The sequence below is a fragment of the Talpa europaea genome (genome assembly GCF_964194135.1).
Source record: "Talpa europaea genome assembly, chromosome: 15".
Taxonomy (NCBI): domain Eukaryota; kingdom Metazoa; phylum Chordata; class Mammalia; order Eulipotyphla; family Talpidae; genus Talpa; species Talpa europaea.
In genome coordinates this window covers 76,878,123-76,898,662 of record NC_140083.1, presented here as the reverse complement: position 1 = coordinate 76,898,662, position 20,540 = coordinate 76,878,123, and the positions used below count along the sequence as shown (strand labels likewise).

General features: G+C 38.6%; 1 protein-coding gene across 1 annotated transcript in view; it reads right to left on the bottom strand.

Annotated features, from left to right (window-relative positions):
• Window positions 1–7,250, bottom strand: part of SPATS2 (spermatogenesis associated serine rich 2) — a gene marked incomplete at both ends in the record, with an annotated part of 51,046 nt that extends 43,796 nt beyond the window's left edge. The window contains one exon of the mRNA XM_084256338.1: window positions 7,226–7,250. Within this exon, the coding sequence (XP_084112464.1) occupies window positions 7,226–7,250 (25 nt within the window). The remainder of the gene's footprint in view (window positions 1–7,225) is intronic.
• Window positions 7,251–20,540: the final 13,290 nt, after the last annotated feature.

The window sequence follows — 20,540 nt, the reverse complement described above, 5'->3', positions numbered from 1 at the left end:
AATAAACCAAAATATATGGAGAATAAGCAAAATTCATCTGAACAACTGTTGGGGCAATAAAGAAATCAAAGAGATCAAAAAGTATCTAGAGACTAATGAAAATGAAGAGACTAGCTCGAAAATGGAACACTCTAAAAGCAGAACTCTGTGGGAAATTTATAGCAATACAGGCCCACATAAGAGAAAAAAAATCAAATAATCTAACTCTGCAGCTGAAGGAACTAGAAAAAGAACAAACATCTAAAAACCAGTAGAAGGAAAGAAACAGTAAAAATTCAAGCAGAAATAAGTGAAATAGAAAACAAAAAGATATCTAAAAGTTTGGTGGAATCAAGAGGTTGTTCCATGAAAAAATAAAATTGACAAGCCATTAGCTAAGCTTACAAAGAAAAGAGATGAGTAACCCCAAAGAAATGAAAAATGAAAGCGGTGAAATTACAACAAATACAGAAATACATAGGATCATAAGGACCTATTGCAAAAGGCTCTGTGCAAATTGGACAATCTAGAAGAAATGGACAAATTTTTAGACTCATATAACCTAAAAGATTGAATCAGGGTGAAAGAGACAGCTTAAACAGTCCAATCACAAGTGCTGAAACTGAAAGAGGAATAAAAAGTCTCTCTAAGAAAAAAAGCCCAAGACCAGATGGCTTCACCAATAACCTTCAAAGAAGATATAATACCTATCCTACTCAAACTCTTCAAATTTATCAGAGGGAGGAAATTTCCCCAATATATTCTATGAATCCAACCATTACCCTGACCCCAAAACCAAACAAAGACAGTACAAAAAAAGCCTTAAATAAAGACCAATATCTCTGATGAACATAGATGTAAAAATCTTCAACAAAAAACAAGCAAACCGAATACATCAACATATCAAAAGAATCATCCATCATAATCAGGCAAGCTTTATCCCAAGAATGTAAGGCTGATTCAACATAAGCTTATGCTTATCACTTAATGCCACTCACCACATCAACAAAAAGGAAGATAAAAACCACACAATCATCTCAACAAACTCTGAAAAAGCATTCAATAAGATTCAACATCCATCTATATTAAAAAACAGTCAACAAAATGGTAAAATATGGACTTTATCTAAACATTATAAAAGCAACATATGGGCCTCCCCCGTGGCGCAGCGGTTGAGCGCTGGGTTGCGAAGCTGCCCGCGGCCTCTGCAGCACCAGTTCAATCCCCGGCTGCTCCCCGGCCACTGGTGGAGGGTCCCACATGGCGCGCAGACCTCTCCTGCCGCCCGCTGCTCCCCTCAGCAGTGTACTTGGGTCCTTCTGCCTGCTCTGCTCCCTGCCCTGGCTCTGGTGAATTCTCTCACCCTCCCGTGCTTCTGACTGTACCCAGTGCATGTATAAACAAAACAAACAAATAAACAAATAAATAAATAAAAACATGCCTCTATTAAAAAAAATTATAAAAAATAAAAGCAACATATACCAAACTCACAACCAATATTAGTCAAAGGTCTTCCAAGAGTTAAGACAAAGAAACAATATTGAAAGTGGTTAGCAGAAAAGTTAGACGCTTCTCTGAGGAAGACATACAGATGGCCAACAAGTATATGATAAAACTATCATCACTATTATCAGGGAAATGCTAACCACAATGAGTTATCATCTCACACTGTGAGAATTATATCGAGAAGAGCAAAAACAACGTGTAGGTGTATGAAGAAAAAGGAACCCTCATAAAATGTTTTTTTTTTTAAGATTTATTTATGCATACAAGAGCTGGGGTACAGGCCAGAAATGGGGGGGGGGTTAGAGGATTCACCAGAGACGGAGTGGGGAGCACAACAGGCAGACTGACTGAAACACACTGCTGAGGGGAGCAGCAGGCTAGACAGGAGAGGTCTGCTTCACCATGTGGTTTTCTCCCTGGCCAGCCGGGGATTGAACTCATGCCGCCAGGGATCGAAATCATGCCGCAGTGGCTGCGGACTGCTTCACAGTGCCGTGTTTAACCCCTTGCGCCACCAGGGAGGCCCAGAACCCTCATAAAATGTTGCTGGAAATGTAGAATGATCCAGTCCACATGGAAAAAAAACAGTATGGAGGTTTCTCAAAATATTAAAAATAGATCCACTATATGATCCAGAAATCCTACTTCTAGGTACCTAGTGAAAGAATACAAAAATACTTACTTGTAAGGATATAGCCCTCCTGTGTTTACTGAAACACTATTTATGATATCCAAGTTATAGAAATAACTAAGTGTTCAATGACAGATGAGTGGATTAAGAAGATATGGTATATGTACACAATAGCACTACAGTTTTTTAAAAAAAAACACTAAAGATGAACTCTTGCCATCTGTAGCAACATGAACGAAACTGGAGGGGATGATGCTAAGTAAAATAAGTTAGAAGGTGAAATACAAAGGCTCTTGGTTTCACGCATACATGGAATACAGAGAAACAAAACACAGGATCAGACAAAACTAAACCAAATAGATGATTACAGAACTGAGGCTACCAGAGAGGGAAGAAAAGGATGAAGAGCAAAGTATGGAGGGGGCACAATGGTCTATGGTGAAGGATTATGGGTAACTGGGTGTTGGGTGTGGTGTGGAAAAACACATCTGAAGAGATGTGCTCCTATACCTCTCAATTACAAACAGTGTTGTAAACCAATGTTATCGAAATAAGAAATGATACTCATAATGAAAATATTCACAGCTGAAGAAAATAAAATTTCCAGTACTCGAAGGAAAAAATAATTTTTAAATTAATCACAATTTAAAAACTGGGATTAAATATTTTTAATGTAGCCCAAACAAAAAATGAGTAAAGAATCTGAATAGATATTTCATCAAGAAAGATACACAAAAAGCTAACAACCACATGAAAGGGCAGTCAAAATGTGATACAACCTGTGACATTGTAATATAATATATATTTTTTCGTCTTCATCCCCTGTATCTGGCTAGACTGCCTAAACCTTTGAAATTTTCTAAGTGATAAAAAATGCTTTTATTCTTTGTGAAAAGAATGTCTTTTGTTTCTTGGTGGAAGCAATTTGGTTGTCTCCTGGACAGCTTTAGGATGGGGGCTTGTTCTTAGAAAAATAATGATTGAAGCTTGGAACTCTGAGCCCCAAGCCCTATCCTCTGAGAAGGGGATTAGAGCTAGACAGTGTTAATACTCAATCATACCTATGTGATAAAGCCTCCATAAAAATACTTTTAAAGTATGGAGTTCAGAGACTTCTTGGGTTAGTGCTCATATTCATGTGCTGGAAGGGTGGCATACCCCATTTCATTGTGACAGAAGTTACTGTGCTACTAGGGACCCTTTAGACCTCACCTTATATATATCTTCATCTGGCTGTTCAGCTGTATCTTTTATTGTGTAATAAACCAATAAATGTAAGTTAAGTTTTTTCCCTGAGTTCTGTGCATGTTAGTTATAACAAATTATTGAACCTGGTAAGGGACTGTAGACCCACATATTGGCAAACAAGAGTATGTATAACTTAGGGACTCACCACAGTAAGTTTTTTAATAGATCTGTTTTGTTCAAAGTGGTTTTGCGATAATATTGATGAGAACAAAATAATCCCAGCCAAGACTGAAGGAAGCCGTATTACTCAAGGGCCTGCCTTCATTATCATTATCATCAGTTTCACTGAAAGTCAAGTTTCCAAGAAAGGATCCATGATGTTGAGGATTTACTATACTTACGACTGGCTTCTGAAATGGGGCAGGCAGTGTTATGGAACCTGATGCTAACGCCAGGCATAAATTATCAGAATTGAATTGTAGCACACCCAGCTGCTATCAGAGAATTGTTAGTGGGGGAAAAGCATTCGCACAAAGTGAAAGAAAGCAGACAAAAATATACTGCCTTAGTCAGTCTATATAAAATTTCTAGGAAAGGCAAAACAAGAGAGACAGAATGTAGATCAGTCTTACCAGAGACTAGGGTTGGGAGCTAGGATTGATTGTAAACAGGTAAGAGAGAACTGGTTAGGGTGAGGAAAGTGTTCTAAAACGGGATTGTTGTGATGGTTATACAACTGCATAATTTTACTGAAAATAAATTATACATTTGTAATGGGTGAATTTGTTGGTATTAAGTTATATCTCAATAAAGCTATTTTGAAAAGAGCTTGGATGGTAGAGCACTGTCAACTTGCTATAAAAGGAATTCTATATACGGTCCATTTCTAGGTATTTCTCCAGCTCATAGACAGGCAGCAGCCATGGATCATACTGAGAAGCACTGATCTGAATGACTTCCGGCAGCGTTGGCTAAAAAGCTCAGAACAATCAATAGTTGCAACTGAAATCGACCTTAATTTAAGCCATTCATATGTAACTCTACTAAATATTACCTTAAATAAGAAATCTGTAAGTATTACTGACAAAAGAAATATGGAAACATCATCCATTAAGGAATAAAAACTCAAAATAGCACTTTGTAAATGAGTTGTCACTACAGGATAAAAACTACCATGGCGCTATAGCTTAATATCTCACATGTATTAATGTTTACTTAATGTAGCTTAACTAAATTGATAAAGTCAGCATACTTCTTTGGACTAATAAAACCCCAAAATAAAAATTTAAATATATAAATAAGAAAGAATTCTTTCAGTATTTTTGTCTTTTTCTTAGTTCAAATATCATGCATTTGTTACAGAAACGTCTAACAACATACTAGCCTTCTTTGGTTTCCAACTAAGTATAAATTCAGACTAAGGTCAATCAAAATTTGTTAGCACTTAACTCCTATGATGTGGTCTAAAATTTAAATTAATTTTATACTAATTAAGTACCAATTACATTTCTATATTCCTGCAAAATACAGACATGAAATGAACAAAGACTACAGTTTTAAAAAAGTTTAAGCAGGGGGCCTCCCCTGGTGGTGCAGCAGTTGAGCACTAGGCTGCGAGGCTGCCCACAGCCTCTGCAGCGCTGGTTCTTTCTGCAGCGCTGGTTCGTTCCCCGGCCGCCAGCAAGGGTCCCACAAAAAAAAAAGTTTAAGCAATCTGAAGTTAGGAAGAGTTAAATGCTAAGGTTTTCAGATGAAATTATTTTATTTTAGAGTCTGGAACAGCTGCAGGAGGCAAAACATATTCAGTATTTCAACCATAACTGGAGAAAAGGCAAAGTGAATTATGACTAAGAAAAAGCAAACTTGGCCTACGAAAGCTTTTCAGTTCATAAATCTCACTCCACACAATAGATTACCTCCTTTAGTCATCTAGCCATTTCTCAGAAATCAGGTTTTATTTAGAGATTTACTATACAACAAAACTGTAGCTTTCAAAACCAAAAGCAACTCTGGTATATTATTTTCATATAATGGGATTTTTGAACTGTCAAGCCAAAATTAAGTTCAAAGTATTTCCTTCATAGTTAACACGTGAGACATTAATCTATAAGTTGAAAAGTAAATTGTATGAGGAAAAAAAGTTAAGATAGCTAGGGTCATTTTTTTAATAAATATATTCTAATTACAAGTAATAGTTCTGATACTACTGGTAAATCTGTCCCTTTAAACTTATATAGCTATTTGGGCCTCCCTGGTGGTGCAGGGATTAAAGTCTCAGTGCTACGAAGCTATCACCAGCCACTGCAGCCTGAGTTTGATCCCCAGTCAGGTTGCTGAGCTGACCTCTCCCTTCTCACCTAGTGTTCCCCTCAGCAGTGTATTTCAGTAGATCTGCATGTTCTGTTCCCCACTCTGTCTCTGGTGAATCCTCTCACACACACCCCTCACCTCTCACCTAGATCCCAGTTCTTGTATGCATAAATAAAAAAATAAATCTTTAAACTTTTGTAGCTATTTTTTAGGCTTTTCCAGCATTGCGTTATATTTTTCTTTAATTTTATATATTTTTTACATCATTTTTCATTTTTGTACAACTTTTGTAGCTATTTTAAGAAAGGTGAAAAACTAATTTTACTGTCATTGTTGTCCTTACCCTCTTATAACTATTTTTGATATTTCTTCACTCTATGGACCTTATCATTTTACCTTAGACAAGACGCTAAATTAATAGTCCCAGAAGGAAAGTTAAAGGAGGAATTAAAAACTGGAAGTATTTTCACCAGTGAGAATGGCACATATTAAAAAAACTAGCAACAACAAATGTTGGCGAGGGTGTGGAGAAAAAGGAACTCTCCTGCACTGTTGATGGGAGTGCAAACTGGTCCAACCACTGTGGAGAGCTGTGTGGAGATTTCTGGACCTACTAAACATAGAGCTTCCATAGGATCCAGCAATTCCACTCCTAGGTATTTACCCAAAGGACACAGAAACATCCATTCCAAAGAACACCTGCACCCCTATGTTTATAGCAGCACTGTTTACAATAGCTAAGCTTTGGAAACAACCCAAATGCCCAAAAATAGATGACTGGATCAAGAAGATGTGGTACATATATACCATGGAATATTACTCAGCATTCAAAAAAGATAAACACATGCAATTTGCAGCAACATGGATGGCGCTGGAAGGGATCATGCTCAGCGAAATAAGCCAAAAAGAAAAAGAAAAATACTGGATGGTCTCACTCATAGCAGGAATCTAGAAAACTTAAATAAGGGACCAGGAAAATGAATAACTATAAGAAAGTGAAAATGAAAATCAACAAAAAACTATGAACCAGAGACACTTTTAGGGGGGCGGGGGCGGGAGGGGAGGGATTGGGGTCAGAATGGGGGGGCTGCAATTGTATGGGGAATATAAAAATAAAATTTATTATTTAAAAAAAAATAAAAAAATAAAAGCAAAAAAAAAAAACTGGAAGTATTTTACTCTTGCTTCACTTCCTGTCTTCAATGAAACATCAACTCATATCCTGCAGCTAATTATCTCCTACCTCTCCTCAAAATACCTTCACTCTCCTAAAAGTTCATTTTCAAGATGCATTTTGTTTTCCTGAAAGTATATTCCAATTAATAAGTTTATCACAGTAAAGCAATCATTATATGAATTAACTCTAAAATTAGTAACCCATAAAGTTATAATCTAATATCCACAAATATTAGCTAGAGAACAGATAAAATTGTAAATATTCTATACATCTCTGAAATTAACTGCAATCAAAAATGATATGTTACATCTATCAATAATAGTACACTGGGTGAGGGAAAATACAATGCTGAGAATTTCTTTGAAGTATGTGTGTGGTATGTGTGTATGTAAATGTGATCATTACCCACAACTTATGCCTACATGTAATCTTACCCTTCTGGTTTTGTTTCCTAGACATTGCAATTTCTTTGATCTCAAAAATGTCAGAAGAAAAGTATCCTTTCGCCTTGTCTGGGTTCTGAATGCAGTTATCTCTGATTTAAAGTAGACAACAGAAGTCTGTATTTGAGGTGATAAATACAAAATCCTGGTTATTCAAAATTCTGCTCACTAGTTGCTGATCTTTCCTTCTCTTGTATCAACTTCTTGTCAGGAAATAGCATTGCAGATATTCACGTCTCTTTTTCCAGAGATTCTAGAGGAAAAAAATACACATACATTCACTGTTATAGTAACAGCCATCTGTACAAATTTTCTAAGAGATATCCACCAAGTTTGATCTTGTAATTTTTCCTACATGAAAAGTTATTAAAAGTATTCTAAAAAGACTGTAGCGATAGCAGTATTTTGCTTCTTAAGAAACTTTAATCTTAGAATTAAACCATCTTCTTAATTCAGAAAGCATGTTTTCTTCTGTATCTATGTCAAATATCTTTTTTTTAGTATATTTTTATTTCTTTTCTGATTGATATATATATATTTAAAGATTTATTTATTTATTTATACATACATACAAGCACTGGGTACAGTCAGAAGCGCGGGAGGGTGAGAGAATTCACCAGAGCCAGAGCGGGGAGCAGAACAGGCAGAAGGACCGAAGTACACTGCTGAGGGGAGCAGCGGGCGGCAGGAGAGGTCTGCACGCCATGTGGGACCCTCCTCCAGTGGCCGGAGAGCAGCCGGGGATCGAACCGGTGCTGCAGAGGCTGTGGGCAGCTTCACCACCCAGCACTCAACTGCTGCGCCACCGGGGAGGCCCTATGTCAAATATCTTATTCCCATTTCTGATTCACAAACTAAAATATTGCCTCCTATTACTCCCTGAGCGATCTTTCTTACGTGTTCAAATCTAGGGCCCTTTCTCTTCCTCTACAATAACCTGTATCTAGCCTCAAGTTTCCCAACTCAAATACAACTTTGAGAAACTTGGGGGTAAGAGTGAGGCATTAGTATTAACAGGGAGAACACAAAGGAATTTTAATAAAGAGAAACAACAAAATTTGGATTAGTACTGGTATTGCAGGAAGCATCAATAAATTGTATCTTTACAGATACAAATGCCATTTTTTCTATATGACTAAACATTTGAAAATTTATGCCCAAGATATCTGAGTAAAGAAAACATAATGAGGATTACAGAATTCTTATTCCTGGAGATCTAATAGGAAAAACATTTTACAAATTACAGCCCCAAAATGAAATATTTTCCAGTGTGGTAGGAAAAGAATGAAGGAATGTAGATAGTTTGGGGAAAATTAAAAAACAAAAAAATCTGTCAAGAGTAAGAACCTCTACAAATCACTATGGAAAGTCAGGAAAGTCAGGCTGAAACTCTGGGCTTACCATCTTCCATAGCACTGAGTCAAACTGGGAACTTCAGCCAGTCTATAGAAATGCCTATCATTTATCACTGGATAAACGATAGAAAACATTTTATGAGAATAAATTTAGAAAAAAGAACAGAATTCAGGTTTACCAAAAGGGTTAAACTCTTCACTGGCAACACCAAAAGACTGGGAACAATCTAACTGTTGATTAATAGGATACTGGTTTGATAAATTATGATGTTTTTAAGAGGAAGTTCCTTACAAATTAATGCAGTATGACATTATTAAATGAACATGATGGGGAAAATATATTTATACTGGCTTGTATATACATACATACTGTACATCTGAAAGCATAAACAAAAACTAGCAACTATCAATCTACTGAGGAACAGAAACTGAGAAACTTTTCTGTCTACCTTTTCATATTTTGACACTGGAACTGTATAAACATTTTCTCTGTTCAGAAAAGTTTCATTTTTTTTTAAATACCCCTCCCCAGAAAAATAAGTGTTGATAATCCTTTAGTTAAATCTAAATATTTATTCTAACTTAGAAACCCAATCAACAAGTTCAAGAAATATGTCAACAAGAGACTACAAAGCTAACTCTCAGGTCCTGCAAAAAAAGAACCCCCCCCCCAAAAAAAAGCAAGAAAGAAAGAAAATGGGGACTTGCTAATAAAAACTTTTCTTTTTTGGACTTCCTAATAAAAACTTTTCTGATTTTTAATGACTGTTGGTTGTAAGAAAGTAACCATAGGGCCTCCATGGTGGCCTACGGGTTAAGTCTCAGCACTATCACTGCAATGGCAGGGAGCTGACCCACATAGGGCACAGCAGACCTCTCCTGTCTTGCCCACTGCTCCCCTCAGCAGTGTATTTCAGTAGATCTGCCTGTTCTGCTCCCCACAGAATTCTCTGGTGAGTCCTCTCACCACTAACCCCACCCTATACCTCTGGCCGTACCCCATCTCTTCTATGCAAAAAGAAAGGAAAAAAAGAAAAAAGAAAGTAACCACAAGTTCTTATTCCACAGGATCATCATTTTCCTAATAAATTCATCAGCTTTGTAAAGGAATATGAAAAAGAAAAGAGACTCAAATAATTGCATTGATATAATCTAAAGTAATAATTAGGAACAAAAGAAGATGAGTTCTTTAGGTCAAAAGGTGAATGTGAAACCTTTCCACAATCCATTTTCTCAACAAATGTCTTTATTCATTAGCACTGACTTTCTAATCCATGTGCCACTTTAATCTAAAAATTCTCCCATAATTATAAAGCATGATGATTATAAATTTTATTTTGGAAAATGAAACTTTCATTTATAAAATCCAGTGTTTTTTCTTAAAATAAAACCTCAAATTGGTACTGGAAATTGGAGCAGAGTAGAATTTCTGGAAATTAAATACATTCTAAATAAAAAATCAGAAACCATGTGATACCACAACTCCTCTTTACTACTATTAAAAGAACAGGATCCTAAAAATTGCTAAACATTAGTCATCAGTGGCAGCTGTAAGTGTGGGAGTAGACAGGGCTCAAAAGGAGCAGAGCAGGAATACCTGTTTATCTCTCTGTTTCACTGCTAGCTGGGTGGTTAGGAGTTGTCTGTACCCTCCTTATGAAGGTGACTGTAACCCTAACCCAATCAAGCCAAATTATCCTTAGCTGTATAATTTCTTCAGTAATGATTTTAAACAACACTGATCATTTCATTTATTTCTCTCTTTCGTACACACACCCATTCTCCCTTTCTCTTTTTCCCTCTCCTCTCCCTCCCTCCGTTCCTTCCATTTCCCCAAAGCACAGCATGCAAGCAGCTCAGGGGAATGCAGACAGCTATTAGGCAAAAAACAAAACAAGGCAATTAAGATCAACTCTATTCTTGAGTTTATGCAAGAAGGAAAAAATGATCTGACAATAAAGGAATGAAAGAAAGAGAGTATTAGCTAAATTTTAACAAAGTCAAGCAAAAGCAGCTTTCCCCGAAAACAGGGAATACTTATTTAAAGAGAAGAAAGATCAGGGCCTCCCCAGTGGTGCAGCGGGTTGAACGCAGCGCTGTGAGTCCTGTCCTCAGCCTCTGCGGCGCCGGTTCGATTCCCGGCCGGCCAGGGAGAGTCCTACATGGCCCAGCAGACCTCTCCTGTCTTGCCCGCTGCTCCCCTCAGCAGTGTATTTCAGGCCTTTTGCCCGTTCTACTCTCTGCTCTGTCTCTGGTGGATTCTCTCACCCTCCTGCGCCTCTGGACTGTACCCCAGTGCTTGTATAAATAAATAAATCTTAAAAAAAAAAAAAAAAGGGGAGAGAAGAAAGAGCAAACATACCACAGAGAAGACTAACATTTACAAAAATAGAAAATAACTTAAAGATCATAAAGTGACGAAGATTCAGTTAAAATCAGAGAATTTTATGACTCTGGAGTAGATAATGCCAACCCCATGTTTCCTCCCTGAGTTCAGCTTCACAGGTAAAAAATATTTAACAATGGAAAGTTGTCAAAGTCATAACAAATTAATATGTACTTTAAGGACTAAAATGGGACATGACAGTTTTACCTCCCTGAAAATTATTACTAATGGAATATCTACAAAATATTAAGCACTGAGTAGTCATACAAGACTGTACTTAACCATTTGAAGCCACAGTTTAAGTATCCGCCAAAGTCCAAATTCAACACTAACCTGAGGAAGTATTCTAATTGACATTAAAATATTAAAATATTACATGTACCAAAGAAAAACTTAACTTTGCATGAAGATCATGATTTTGCCTATATTTTAAATCCCTTAACAATGAATTTCATAAACATATAGTAGATATCATAGAAATTTAGAATGTTAATACAAAAGCTCAAGAAAAGGAAACATAACTTTGCTTTCAAGTATCTATTTAAGGACAGACATCTAAAACAGATGCCTTGTCTGTTCCCAGTTGCAAAATTTTAAGACTCTAAGAAGGGCCTCCCCAGAGGCGCAGGGGGTTGAGCGCAGCGCCGTGAAGTTGTATGTAGCCTCTGCAGCAGGGGTTCAATTCCCAGCCGGCCAGGGAGATTCCCACATGGCACGGCAAACCGCTCCTGTCTTGCCCGCTGCTTCCCTCAGCAGTGTATTTCGGTTGTCGGCCTGTTCTGTTCCCCACTCTTTCTCTGGTGAATCCTCTCACCCTCCCGCGCCTCTGGCCTGTACCCCAGCTCTTGTATAAAAATAAATAAATCTTAAAAAAAAAAAGACTCTAAGAAGCATAGCCATTGTAGAAGCTGATAGTTCGTGAAAGGTATCAAAACTCGCCAAAAAAAGTATATGAAATAGATTTCCAGCTGCTTTTTCCTCCTGATGCATTGTGTAAATAATGTACAGAAACTTCATTTCAGAAATGGTTAGTATCTTTTGTCTAAACTACTTTTGTTAATTACAGTTCCAATAAAAATGGTACATTTTCATAGCGAAATAAAAATCTACATTTGACAAATGCTTTTCTGATCCAAATGCTGATTTTCCAGTCAGCATCTATAGAAATCACAAAAATATTAAATACATCTGTTGTTTTTATATAGTTATCTTCTTTGGTGTATGTCAGCTGAAAGCGAGGAATGATTTATATTTTTTAACTAACTTGATTCAAAAATATGCATATACCTTAATGAAGCTGAAACCAGAAATCAAATATACAAACTAAACATTTAGTCAGAGCCTCCCCCTGCGGTGGCGCAGCGGTTGAGCACTGGGTTGCGAAGCTGCCCGTCAGCCTCCGCAGTGCCGGTTCGATCCCCGGCTGCTCCCAGGCCACAGGTCGGAGGGTCCCACATGGCGCGCAGACCTCTCCTGCCACCCGCTGCTCCCCTCAGCAGTGTCCTTCGGTCCTTCTGCCTGCTCTGCTCCCCGCTCTGGCTCTGGTGAATTCTCTCACCCTCCCGCGCTTCTGACTGTATCCAGTGCGTGTATAAAATAAATAAATCTTTTTTAAAAAATTAAAAAATAAATAAATAAAAATTTAAAAAATTTAAAAAAAAAAACCACAACTTAATCATTTAAAATCAAAGTTATGGCCTCCCCTGGTGGCACACACGTTTGAGCGCAGTGCTGTGAAGCTGTCCACAGCCTCTGCAGCGCCGGTTCTATCCTGGCCGGCCGGCAAGGGTCCCACATGGCGCAGCAGACATCTCCTGTTGCGCCCGCTGCTCCCCTCAGCAGTGTATTTCATCAGCCTGCCTCTGTCTCTGGTGAATCCTCTCACCCTCCCGCAAATCTGGCCTGTGGCCCAGTTCTTGTATGGATAAATAAATATATCTTTTAAAAAATAATAATAATAGGGCCTCCCCGGTGGCGCAGCGGTTGAGCACTGGGTTGCCAAGCTGCCCGCGGCCTCTGCGGCGACGGTTCGATCTCCGGCTGCTCCCCGGCCACCGGAGGAGGGTCCCGCATGGCGTGCAGACCTCTCCTGCCGCCCGCTGCTCCCCTCAGCAGTGTCCTTCGGTCCTTCTGCCTGCTCTGCTCCCCGCTCTGGCTCTGGTGAATTCTCTCACCCTCCCGCGCTTCTGACTGTACCCAGTGCATGTATAAACAAACAAACAAACAAATAAATAAATAAATAAGCATGCCTCTATAAAAAAAAATAATAATAATAATAAAATCAAAGCTAACAGACTTCTTCCTCACTCCCAACTCAACAAGGTACAGAACTGGATACCAAGGAAAATGAAACAGGTAAATAATTCAATACAGGCATTCCTTCTTCTCAGAAGCGTAAAGAGTAATACAGCAGGCAGTTATCTCTGTAACAACATCTTATTCACAAGCTATCTTTTTTTTTTAGATCAGAGAATTTAGGTGAATCTCACATGATACACAAAACCAGAAAAAAAGTAAAGAAAGAAATCAGGATGAAAAACAAAATGGAAAGAACACAAAAATGCAATTACCACCTCCTGCTTGACCATAAACAAAGCATAATATAGTCACCTCATTTTCATTTAGAAAGAAAAAAACTTAATAGCTTCTATAAACATGTATCATGAAATAGCCCACCTTTTCTGAATATCTTACCTCCAGAGTGAACTTACTATATAAGGTAAACATGGTATTTTCAGATGGGGGCAGGCAGTAGTTTTAGAGACCATGCTCTAATGCTATTCCAAGTCTCTTATCACTAGACTTTACCACCTGTTCCAGCATTCCCAAATTTAAATTTATTACTATCATCTACATTCTTTTCAAAGTTTGCCTTAGAAGTAACATATGGGCATTAAAAAAACTAGCTAAACTAATTAAATTTAAAGTATAAATGACAAACAGGCACTATACCCTTTATTGTACAAATGTTACTTATAAATTCAAATAAATATCTAAATGGTAGAATTTTTAATAGTTTGAAATGGTTCTATTGTCTCTTTTAGGATGGAAACACCATACTAAAGGAGAAGAAAAAGAATCCAAGTCCAAAGTTCCCAGGTCCTGTCTTTACTGAAGAAGTATTTTAACAAATCCACCTGTCAAAGATCTTGATAAATGCATTCTTGAACATTAAGTGAAGAAAAACCATCTCCTACCTCCACCCTCCATGAAAGGAAAAACTAACCACTATATTCTAGCTTCTAAAATTTGGAGATAGAGGCATGTGTGGGGCATTTTGTGTTTTAAAACATGTCTGCAAATTCTTTGATTCTATCCCCATCAAATTTTTCTCCCCATGAAGCAAATGAAGAAGCGACAGTGAGCAAAAAATACTTTTATTTGTAATTTTTTAATAAAATGAAGATACAATAATGTTATTATTGTAATACTTCCCCAACTTCTCCAAAGTTAGGTCATACAAGAGCAAAACTTCCTTCGGCCAATCTCCTGGGTCAAACATCTTTGCAATTCCGAATCACCAAGTAAGGATATCCAACTACCTTAAAGAGAGGGAGGTCTCATAGGGTTAGAGAGATGTCTAAGGGGTGCCAGCTATCTGACTTTTATCCAGCCAAGTCACCAGATGTGAATGAGGAATCTTTGGTAATGACTCCAGGCCCAGCTATCCTCTGCCTCCTCCTGCATAAGAGACTTAGTTAAGGAAGCCTTTTAAATGACACCAGCTCAGATAGCATCTGAATACATCCAGATCAGAAACCATGAGAAAGAACTGCCTAACCAAGCTCAAATATCAGAACCATAAAAGATATTAAGGAATTTTGTTTTAGATCACTAAGTTTGGCACGGTGTGCTACACCACAACCAATAACCAAAACAGATTTTGGTATAGGGAGTGCACTGCTATACTAACAAAAAAGTAACATGTTTGGCCATTAAAGGTCACTAGGTAGCAGGAGGAAGCAAGAACCTTGACAGTATGAGGGTCTCAAGGAACTGTTAAGTAAAGCCTCAAGGAAACTGAGGTGGGCAAACTACAGGGGTGGGCAAACTACAATATACTGTCAAAAATTAACCTGTCATCTGTCTAGTAAACAAAATTTTACTGGAATATGGTCATGCCCATTTGTTCACAAACTGTCTCTACAGTTGCTTTTTCACAACAGCAGTTGAGTTGGTATGCCTAAAATATTACCTGACCCATGTGGGGAAAAGGTTGTTGACCCTTGACTTAAAAGCAAGTGAAGAAAGTATTACTGGAAGCTGAAGAAAAGAAGAATGCAATTAGGCAACCGTAGAAAGTTTAGCAGAGCCTCGTGGTGCAGCGGTTGAGCACTGGGCTGCAAGGCTGCCCGCAGCCTCTGCAGCGCCGGTTCGTTCCCTGGCTGCCAGCAAGGGTCTCACAAAAAAAAAAAAAAAAAAAAAGTAAGTAAGTTTAGCAAAGCTTTTGTCTGCAGTAATATGGAAAAAAGAAAATATAACTAATGAGTAAGGAGACTTCTAAGCATAATGTCAAAAAGAGTCAACTGGTTTTAGGTGTGTACAGAGAGAGATGAGAAAAAGAAGGAATTATGTAATTTTCAAACAGAAAGAACTATAAGGGAACCGGGACCTACTAGGTCCAAAATTAAAATGGTTTCTAATTCCAAGCCACTACATATAATAAGTGTTTCTCCAATTAAGAACTGCCCTCTGAGCAAACACCAAATCCAAGGCAGTGTCACAGAAACAAGATCTAAAGATTAAATCTCTGTACTGAGCAAAGGATGGCAAACTTTTTCTGTTAAGGGTCAGATAAGCATTTTGGGCTTTGAGGGCCATATAAAGTCTCTGTTAAAGATCCTTTATTATTTTTTTATAACCCTTTAAAAAATGTAAAAATGAATTTTAGTTCAATGGCAGTAGCTTCCCTACTCCAACTTTAGAATCCAAAGAGATTTAAGATGTTGCTTCATACATCCTTTCAAACAAAAGGCCTTGTAAAAATATTTTTTTTTAAGATTTATTTATTTATTTATTTATATAAGCACTGGGTAACAGTCACAAGCGCAGGAGGGTGAGAGAATTCACCAGAGCCAGAGCGGGGAACAGAACAGGCAGACCGACGAAATACACTGCTGAGGGGAACAGCAGGTGTGACAGGAGAGGTCTGCATGCCATGTGGGACCCTCGCTGGGGCGGATGGGGATCAAACCAGCGCTGCAGAGGCTGCAGGCAGCTTCGCAGCCCAGCGCTCAACCACTGCGCCACCAGGGGAGGCCCCCTTGTAAAAATCTTAAAGGTGATGTCCCACAAAAGCCTTAAACATAGCTGATGGGGTTTAGGACATGCTATCCCAAAACATGACACCTTAGCATATTGAATATTGTATGCTGAAGGACCCTGAAAAAATGGGAGGAGCTAGAAGTCTAAAAGGAGTTGTGTGTCTCCTGGTTTGGTGGTGCAGTGAAGCATGCATGGCTCTTCTGCGCCCCCTGTGCCTACCATCCAACATGAGATGGACAACTTTGGTGCAGGTTGGGTATTCAGGCATTGGTGTGGTTTGGGTCTTTGTTTGTTTGTTTTTTTAAAGATTTATTTATTTATACAAGAACTGGGGTACAGGCCAGAGGCGCAGGAGGGTGAGAGGATTCACCAGAGACAGAGCAGGGAGCAGAAGGCCGACCGACTGAAAACACTGCTGAGGGGAGCAGTGGGCGAGACAGGAGAGGTCTGCCACACCGTATGGGTATCTCCTGGCTGGCCAGGAATCAAACTGGCCCTGCAGAGGCTGTGGACAGCTTCACAGTGTTGTGCTCAATCTGCTGCACCACCAGGGAGGCCCTGTGGTTTGGGTTTTGAAACCTGTGCCAGTTTTGAAAATGAGCCAATTGGGTTTCGTCAAACACTCTCTTCCGGGATAACCTTCACTTCTAATCTCTGGCCTGCAGCAGAACCAATCCTGCCTCTAAGAACAGACTAGCGCTGCCTGATCCTCCAACACTGCCTCCTGAGCCAAGTCACAGGCCTGAACCAACACCACCTCCAGAGATGTCTACAGTAGCTGTTGTCATCTCCAACGCTGCCCAGCTTAGCCTCCGGATCACTGCTGCTGGCTGCTGCTCCCTCAGCAGCACCACCTGTGATTATCTCCAGCTGCCACTGTGCGCTGGATCCTGGTCAACCGCTTATCGGTGCTACCAGCTCCAAACTCCCATCAGAGGGACACCATCTTTCACAAGCACCTTTTGGTTTGGACTACTGGACACTGTAAATACTATCTGGGGTAGGACAGACAGCCATTTATGGCCTCAGAAACACCTTTTTAAAAATCTTTCCCAATTTCTCCCTTGTAAATAAACCCCGTTATACGCTGCGTCTGAGTCATGTCTTAAAATTATAAGCACATGGATGAGGATTCACAAATCATTACATTCCCCAAGTTTGCACAACTTCAGGTCAATCTGACCTTCCCCAATCCTTTTCCCCCAAAGCAAGTCATAAAATTCTCATGTGACTGGTGCCTTCATTACACTGGCAAGAAAAGAGCATCCTCATTTCCAAAAACAGAGGGGCCCCGAAAAGAATCCTAACAAACAGGATTGCTAGACAGGACAGTCACCCCACTTTATTACACGTACCTCATACGCTCTGACCTATCATAGTCCTCCATAACCACCCAAGTTTCATCAAACCTCACAAAATACTCAAGTCTGGTTCTTCTACATTTCCATCTGAAGGCTTGCATGTCATGTAAAATTTTATTAAATAATTATGTCTGGGTGACTAAAAATTAGTGTTATGTATACAGACATAACTCCACTGCAACATAACACTAATTTTTAGTGTTTTAAAGTGGGTTATATCTGAAGTAGAATAATCACTACTAATACATAAAAACCACTATTTCTAAGGTCTCTTTATTTTTAAATGCCAATATCTAAGTCAGAGAAAATAAATATTTTCTATTTGAAGATACATAATTCAATGTGTTTTAAATCACTGGCAGAGAATTTAATGCGCTAGCTCCTGGATAAAAAAACGGAGCTTGATGTTCACAGATTATAAACATGGTTAAGCTTAACTTCTGTAGAGAAACTAAAACAGCTGAGCTAAGAACTAATTGACCCCTACAGAATGGCAGAAGGTACTCTAGAACAGACACAGCAAGGAAGACTAAGGTCAAGATAACCTACACTGAAAATGTAATTAACTTTCTCCATTGTATGAGCACTTCCAACTAGACATTCTAACGAAAAAGCCTTAATCCCTCCATGCCACCAAATAACTACAACATTCTAAATTATTTAGTAGCAGCTTAATTAACCTTTTTCACTCTTTCCTAGATTGCTGAATGTTTGAATTCTCTTAAGCAAGCAAGCACTAAGAAAAAAAATCAAATATAACCATAATCAGTTTGAGAAGACATTTTAAAGAATAAATGTGTGCTCTGCTCTGCTTTAGATATGATTGATTCCCTGTAGGATGAGTAATATATACACTCAATTTGGTTAGCTAAAATTAAAAAGGAGGCTAGTATGCAAACATCTCGTTAGCCCACAACATGGCTAATTTTATGTATCAGTCTGGTTCTTGATAACAGTATCCAATCCCAGGAAAGGAAAAAAAAGTTCTCTCTTTGCTCACAGGGCAAAAGTTTAGGCCCTACACAAATTTTGAAGTAAGTAAGTACACCTCTCACCGAGAATCCGTAACTTCCTAATTCTGCATTCAAAAGTCTCCCTTCTTCTTATTCTGGGAGGGCCTCCCCGGTGGCGCAGCGGTTGAGCGCTGGGTTGCGAAGCTGCCCGCAGCCTCTGCGGCGCAGGTTCGATCCCCGGCTGCTCCCCGGCCACAGGAGGAGGGTCCCACATGGCGCGCAGACCTCTCCTGCCGCCCGCTGCTCCCCTCAGCAGTGTACTTTGGTCCTTCTGCCTGCTCTGCTCCCCGCTCTGGCTCTGGTAGATTCTCTCACCCTCCCGTGCTTCTGACTGTACCCAGTGCTTGTATAAACAAAACAAAGAAACAAACAAACAAATAAATAAAACATGCCTCTATTAAAAAAAAAAAAACTTATTCTGGGAGTCAGAAAAACAATAAACTCATTGAGCTTGGTTGCATTAAAGAATGAATAAATGAGAGCCCCTAAACCTTGCATGAGACAAAAGAGTAAACAGTATAATGGTGGAAAAATTCTGATTTTCAAAAAATATATATATATATATTCCCATTAAGCTCTATATTAAATAGATGTAGCTGTTTTATTTTACACTGATACAGGAATAAACACATTAGTGAATACTCAAAACTTTAGAGTAAATGAATAATTAATTTTGCTTTTATCTCACATATAGAAAACTTGCATTCTAGTTTCATTCTATCGGTAACGACTTTAAACAAGATACTTGTTCTCTCAAGCTTTAGTTTCATTATAAAATATAAAATTAGGTGAGATGGGGATTAGAGAGGATGATTAGATAATAAGTCTCATGAATTCCACAATTCTGTCTTTATTTACCTCTGTATCCCAGTGTCTAAGAAAGTGGGGAAAGCACATTCAAGTATCTATTGAATGAAGTTTCTTTCAGCCCTGATTCTATAATTTTTGATCATTTCCTGAAATTTTATTTGATTTCTAGATATACAGTATACAGTTTAACAAGTAAATTTCAGATATACCTTCTCTACACTCAGCTCACTTGGTTACCAGTAAAGACCTTTCATAACTAGGACACTTCTACAATCTACACCTTTCCACACAGGTGCTCTGTATGACTGATATTATTTATTCCCTGGATGCCAGCTTTTAAAAAAAAATAAGATTTGATCAAAGACAGAATGCCAGAAGCTATACAATTTCACATTCCTCTGAGGTGTAATTTTGCCATTTAATTTTATTATGATACTTAAACACTATTAGAAGCACCTGAAACAATCAGGCTAATCTATTTACAATCCAAAAATGTATCCCAAATTCAAATACAATGTATCGTGTTATTAACTAATGTATATGCCCAATCTCTAGCATTAATGATTCAGTGCTGTATACATTTATTTAACACCCTGCACACCTAAACAGGGGAGCCTAAGGACAGTGAACAGTCTTGGTGACTGCAGAGTATAAGGTACTGAGTATCAGCTTAAATTTGAGGTACTGAAATATAAACAGTTCAAGCCCTGAAAGGTGGAGAGGGCTAGATTCACCTGCATCTCTGTCCACAAATGAAGCCATTCCTGCAGCTTGTGGTTGTGTTATGCAAAACATCTGCCTCACTCAAGGTTTTTAACAACTAAATGGCATACTGCCATTAACCAGAGTTCAAAGTACCCAGGCACTAGCAACAGGAGCAAGCACCCTATGACAAGGCTCTGTAAAAGTGAGGAAATCCCCATTCATGACTATTCCAACTATATCTCCCTCCCAGTGCTACAACTATTGATTGGTCATAGAATCTTTATACCAGAGCTGAACCATAGCTGAAAAACTGAACTAAGCATGGGGTTACTTGGGACACTTTAACCAAGGGATTAACCTAGATCCCCCAGGACACACACCCAACTTGGATACCTGCAGCACCTTAGAAGG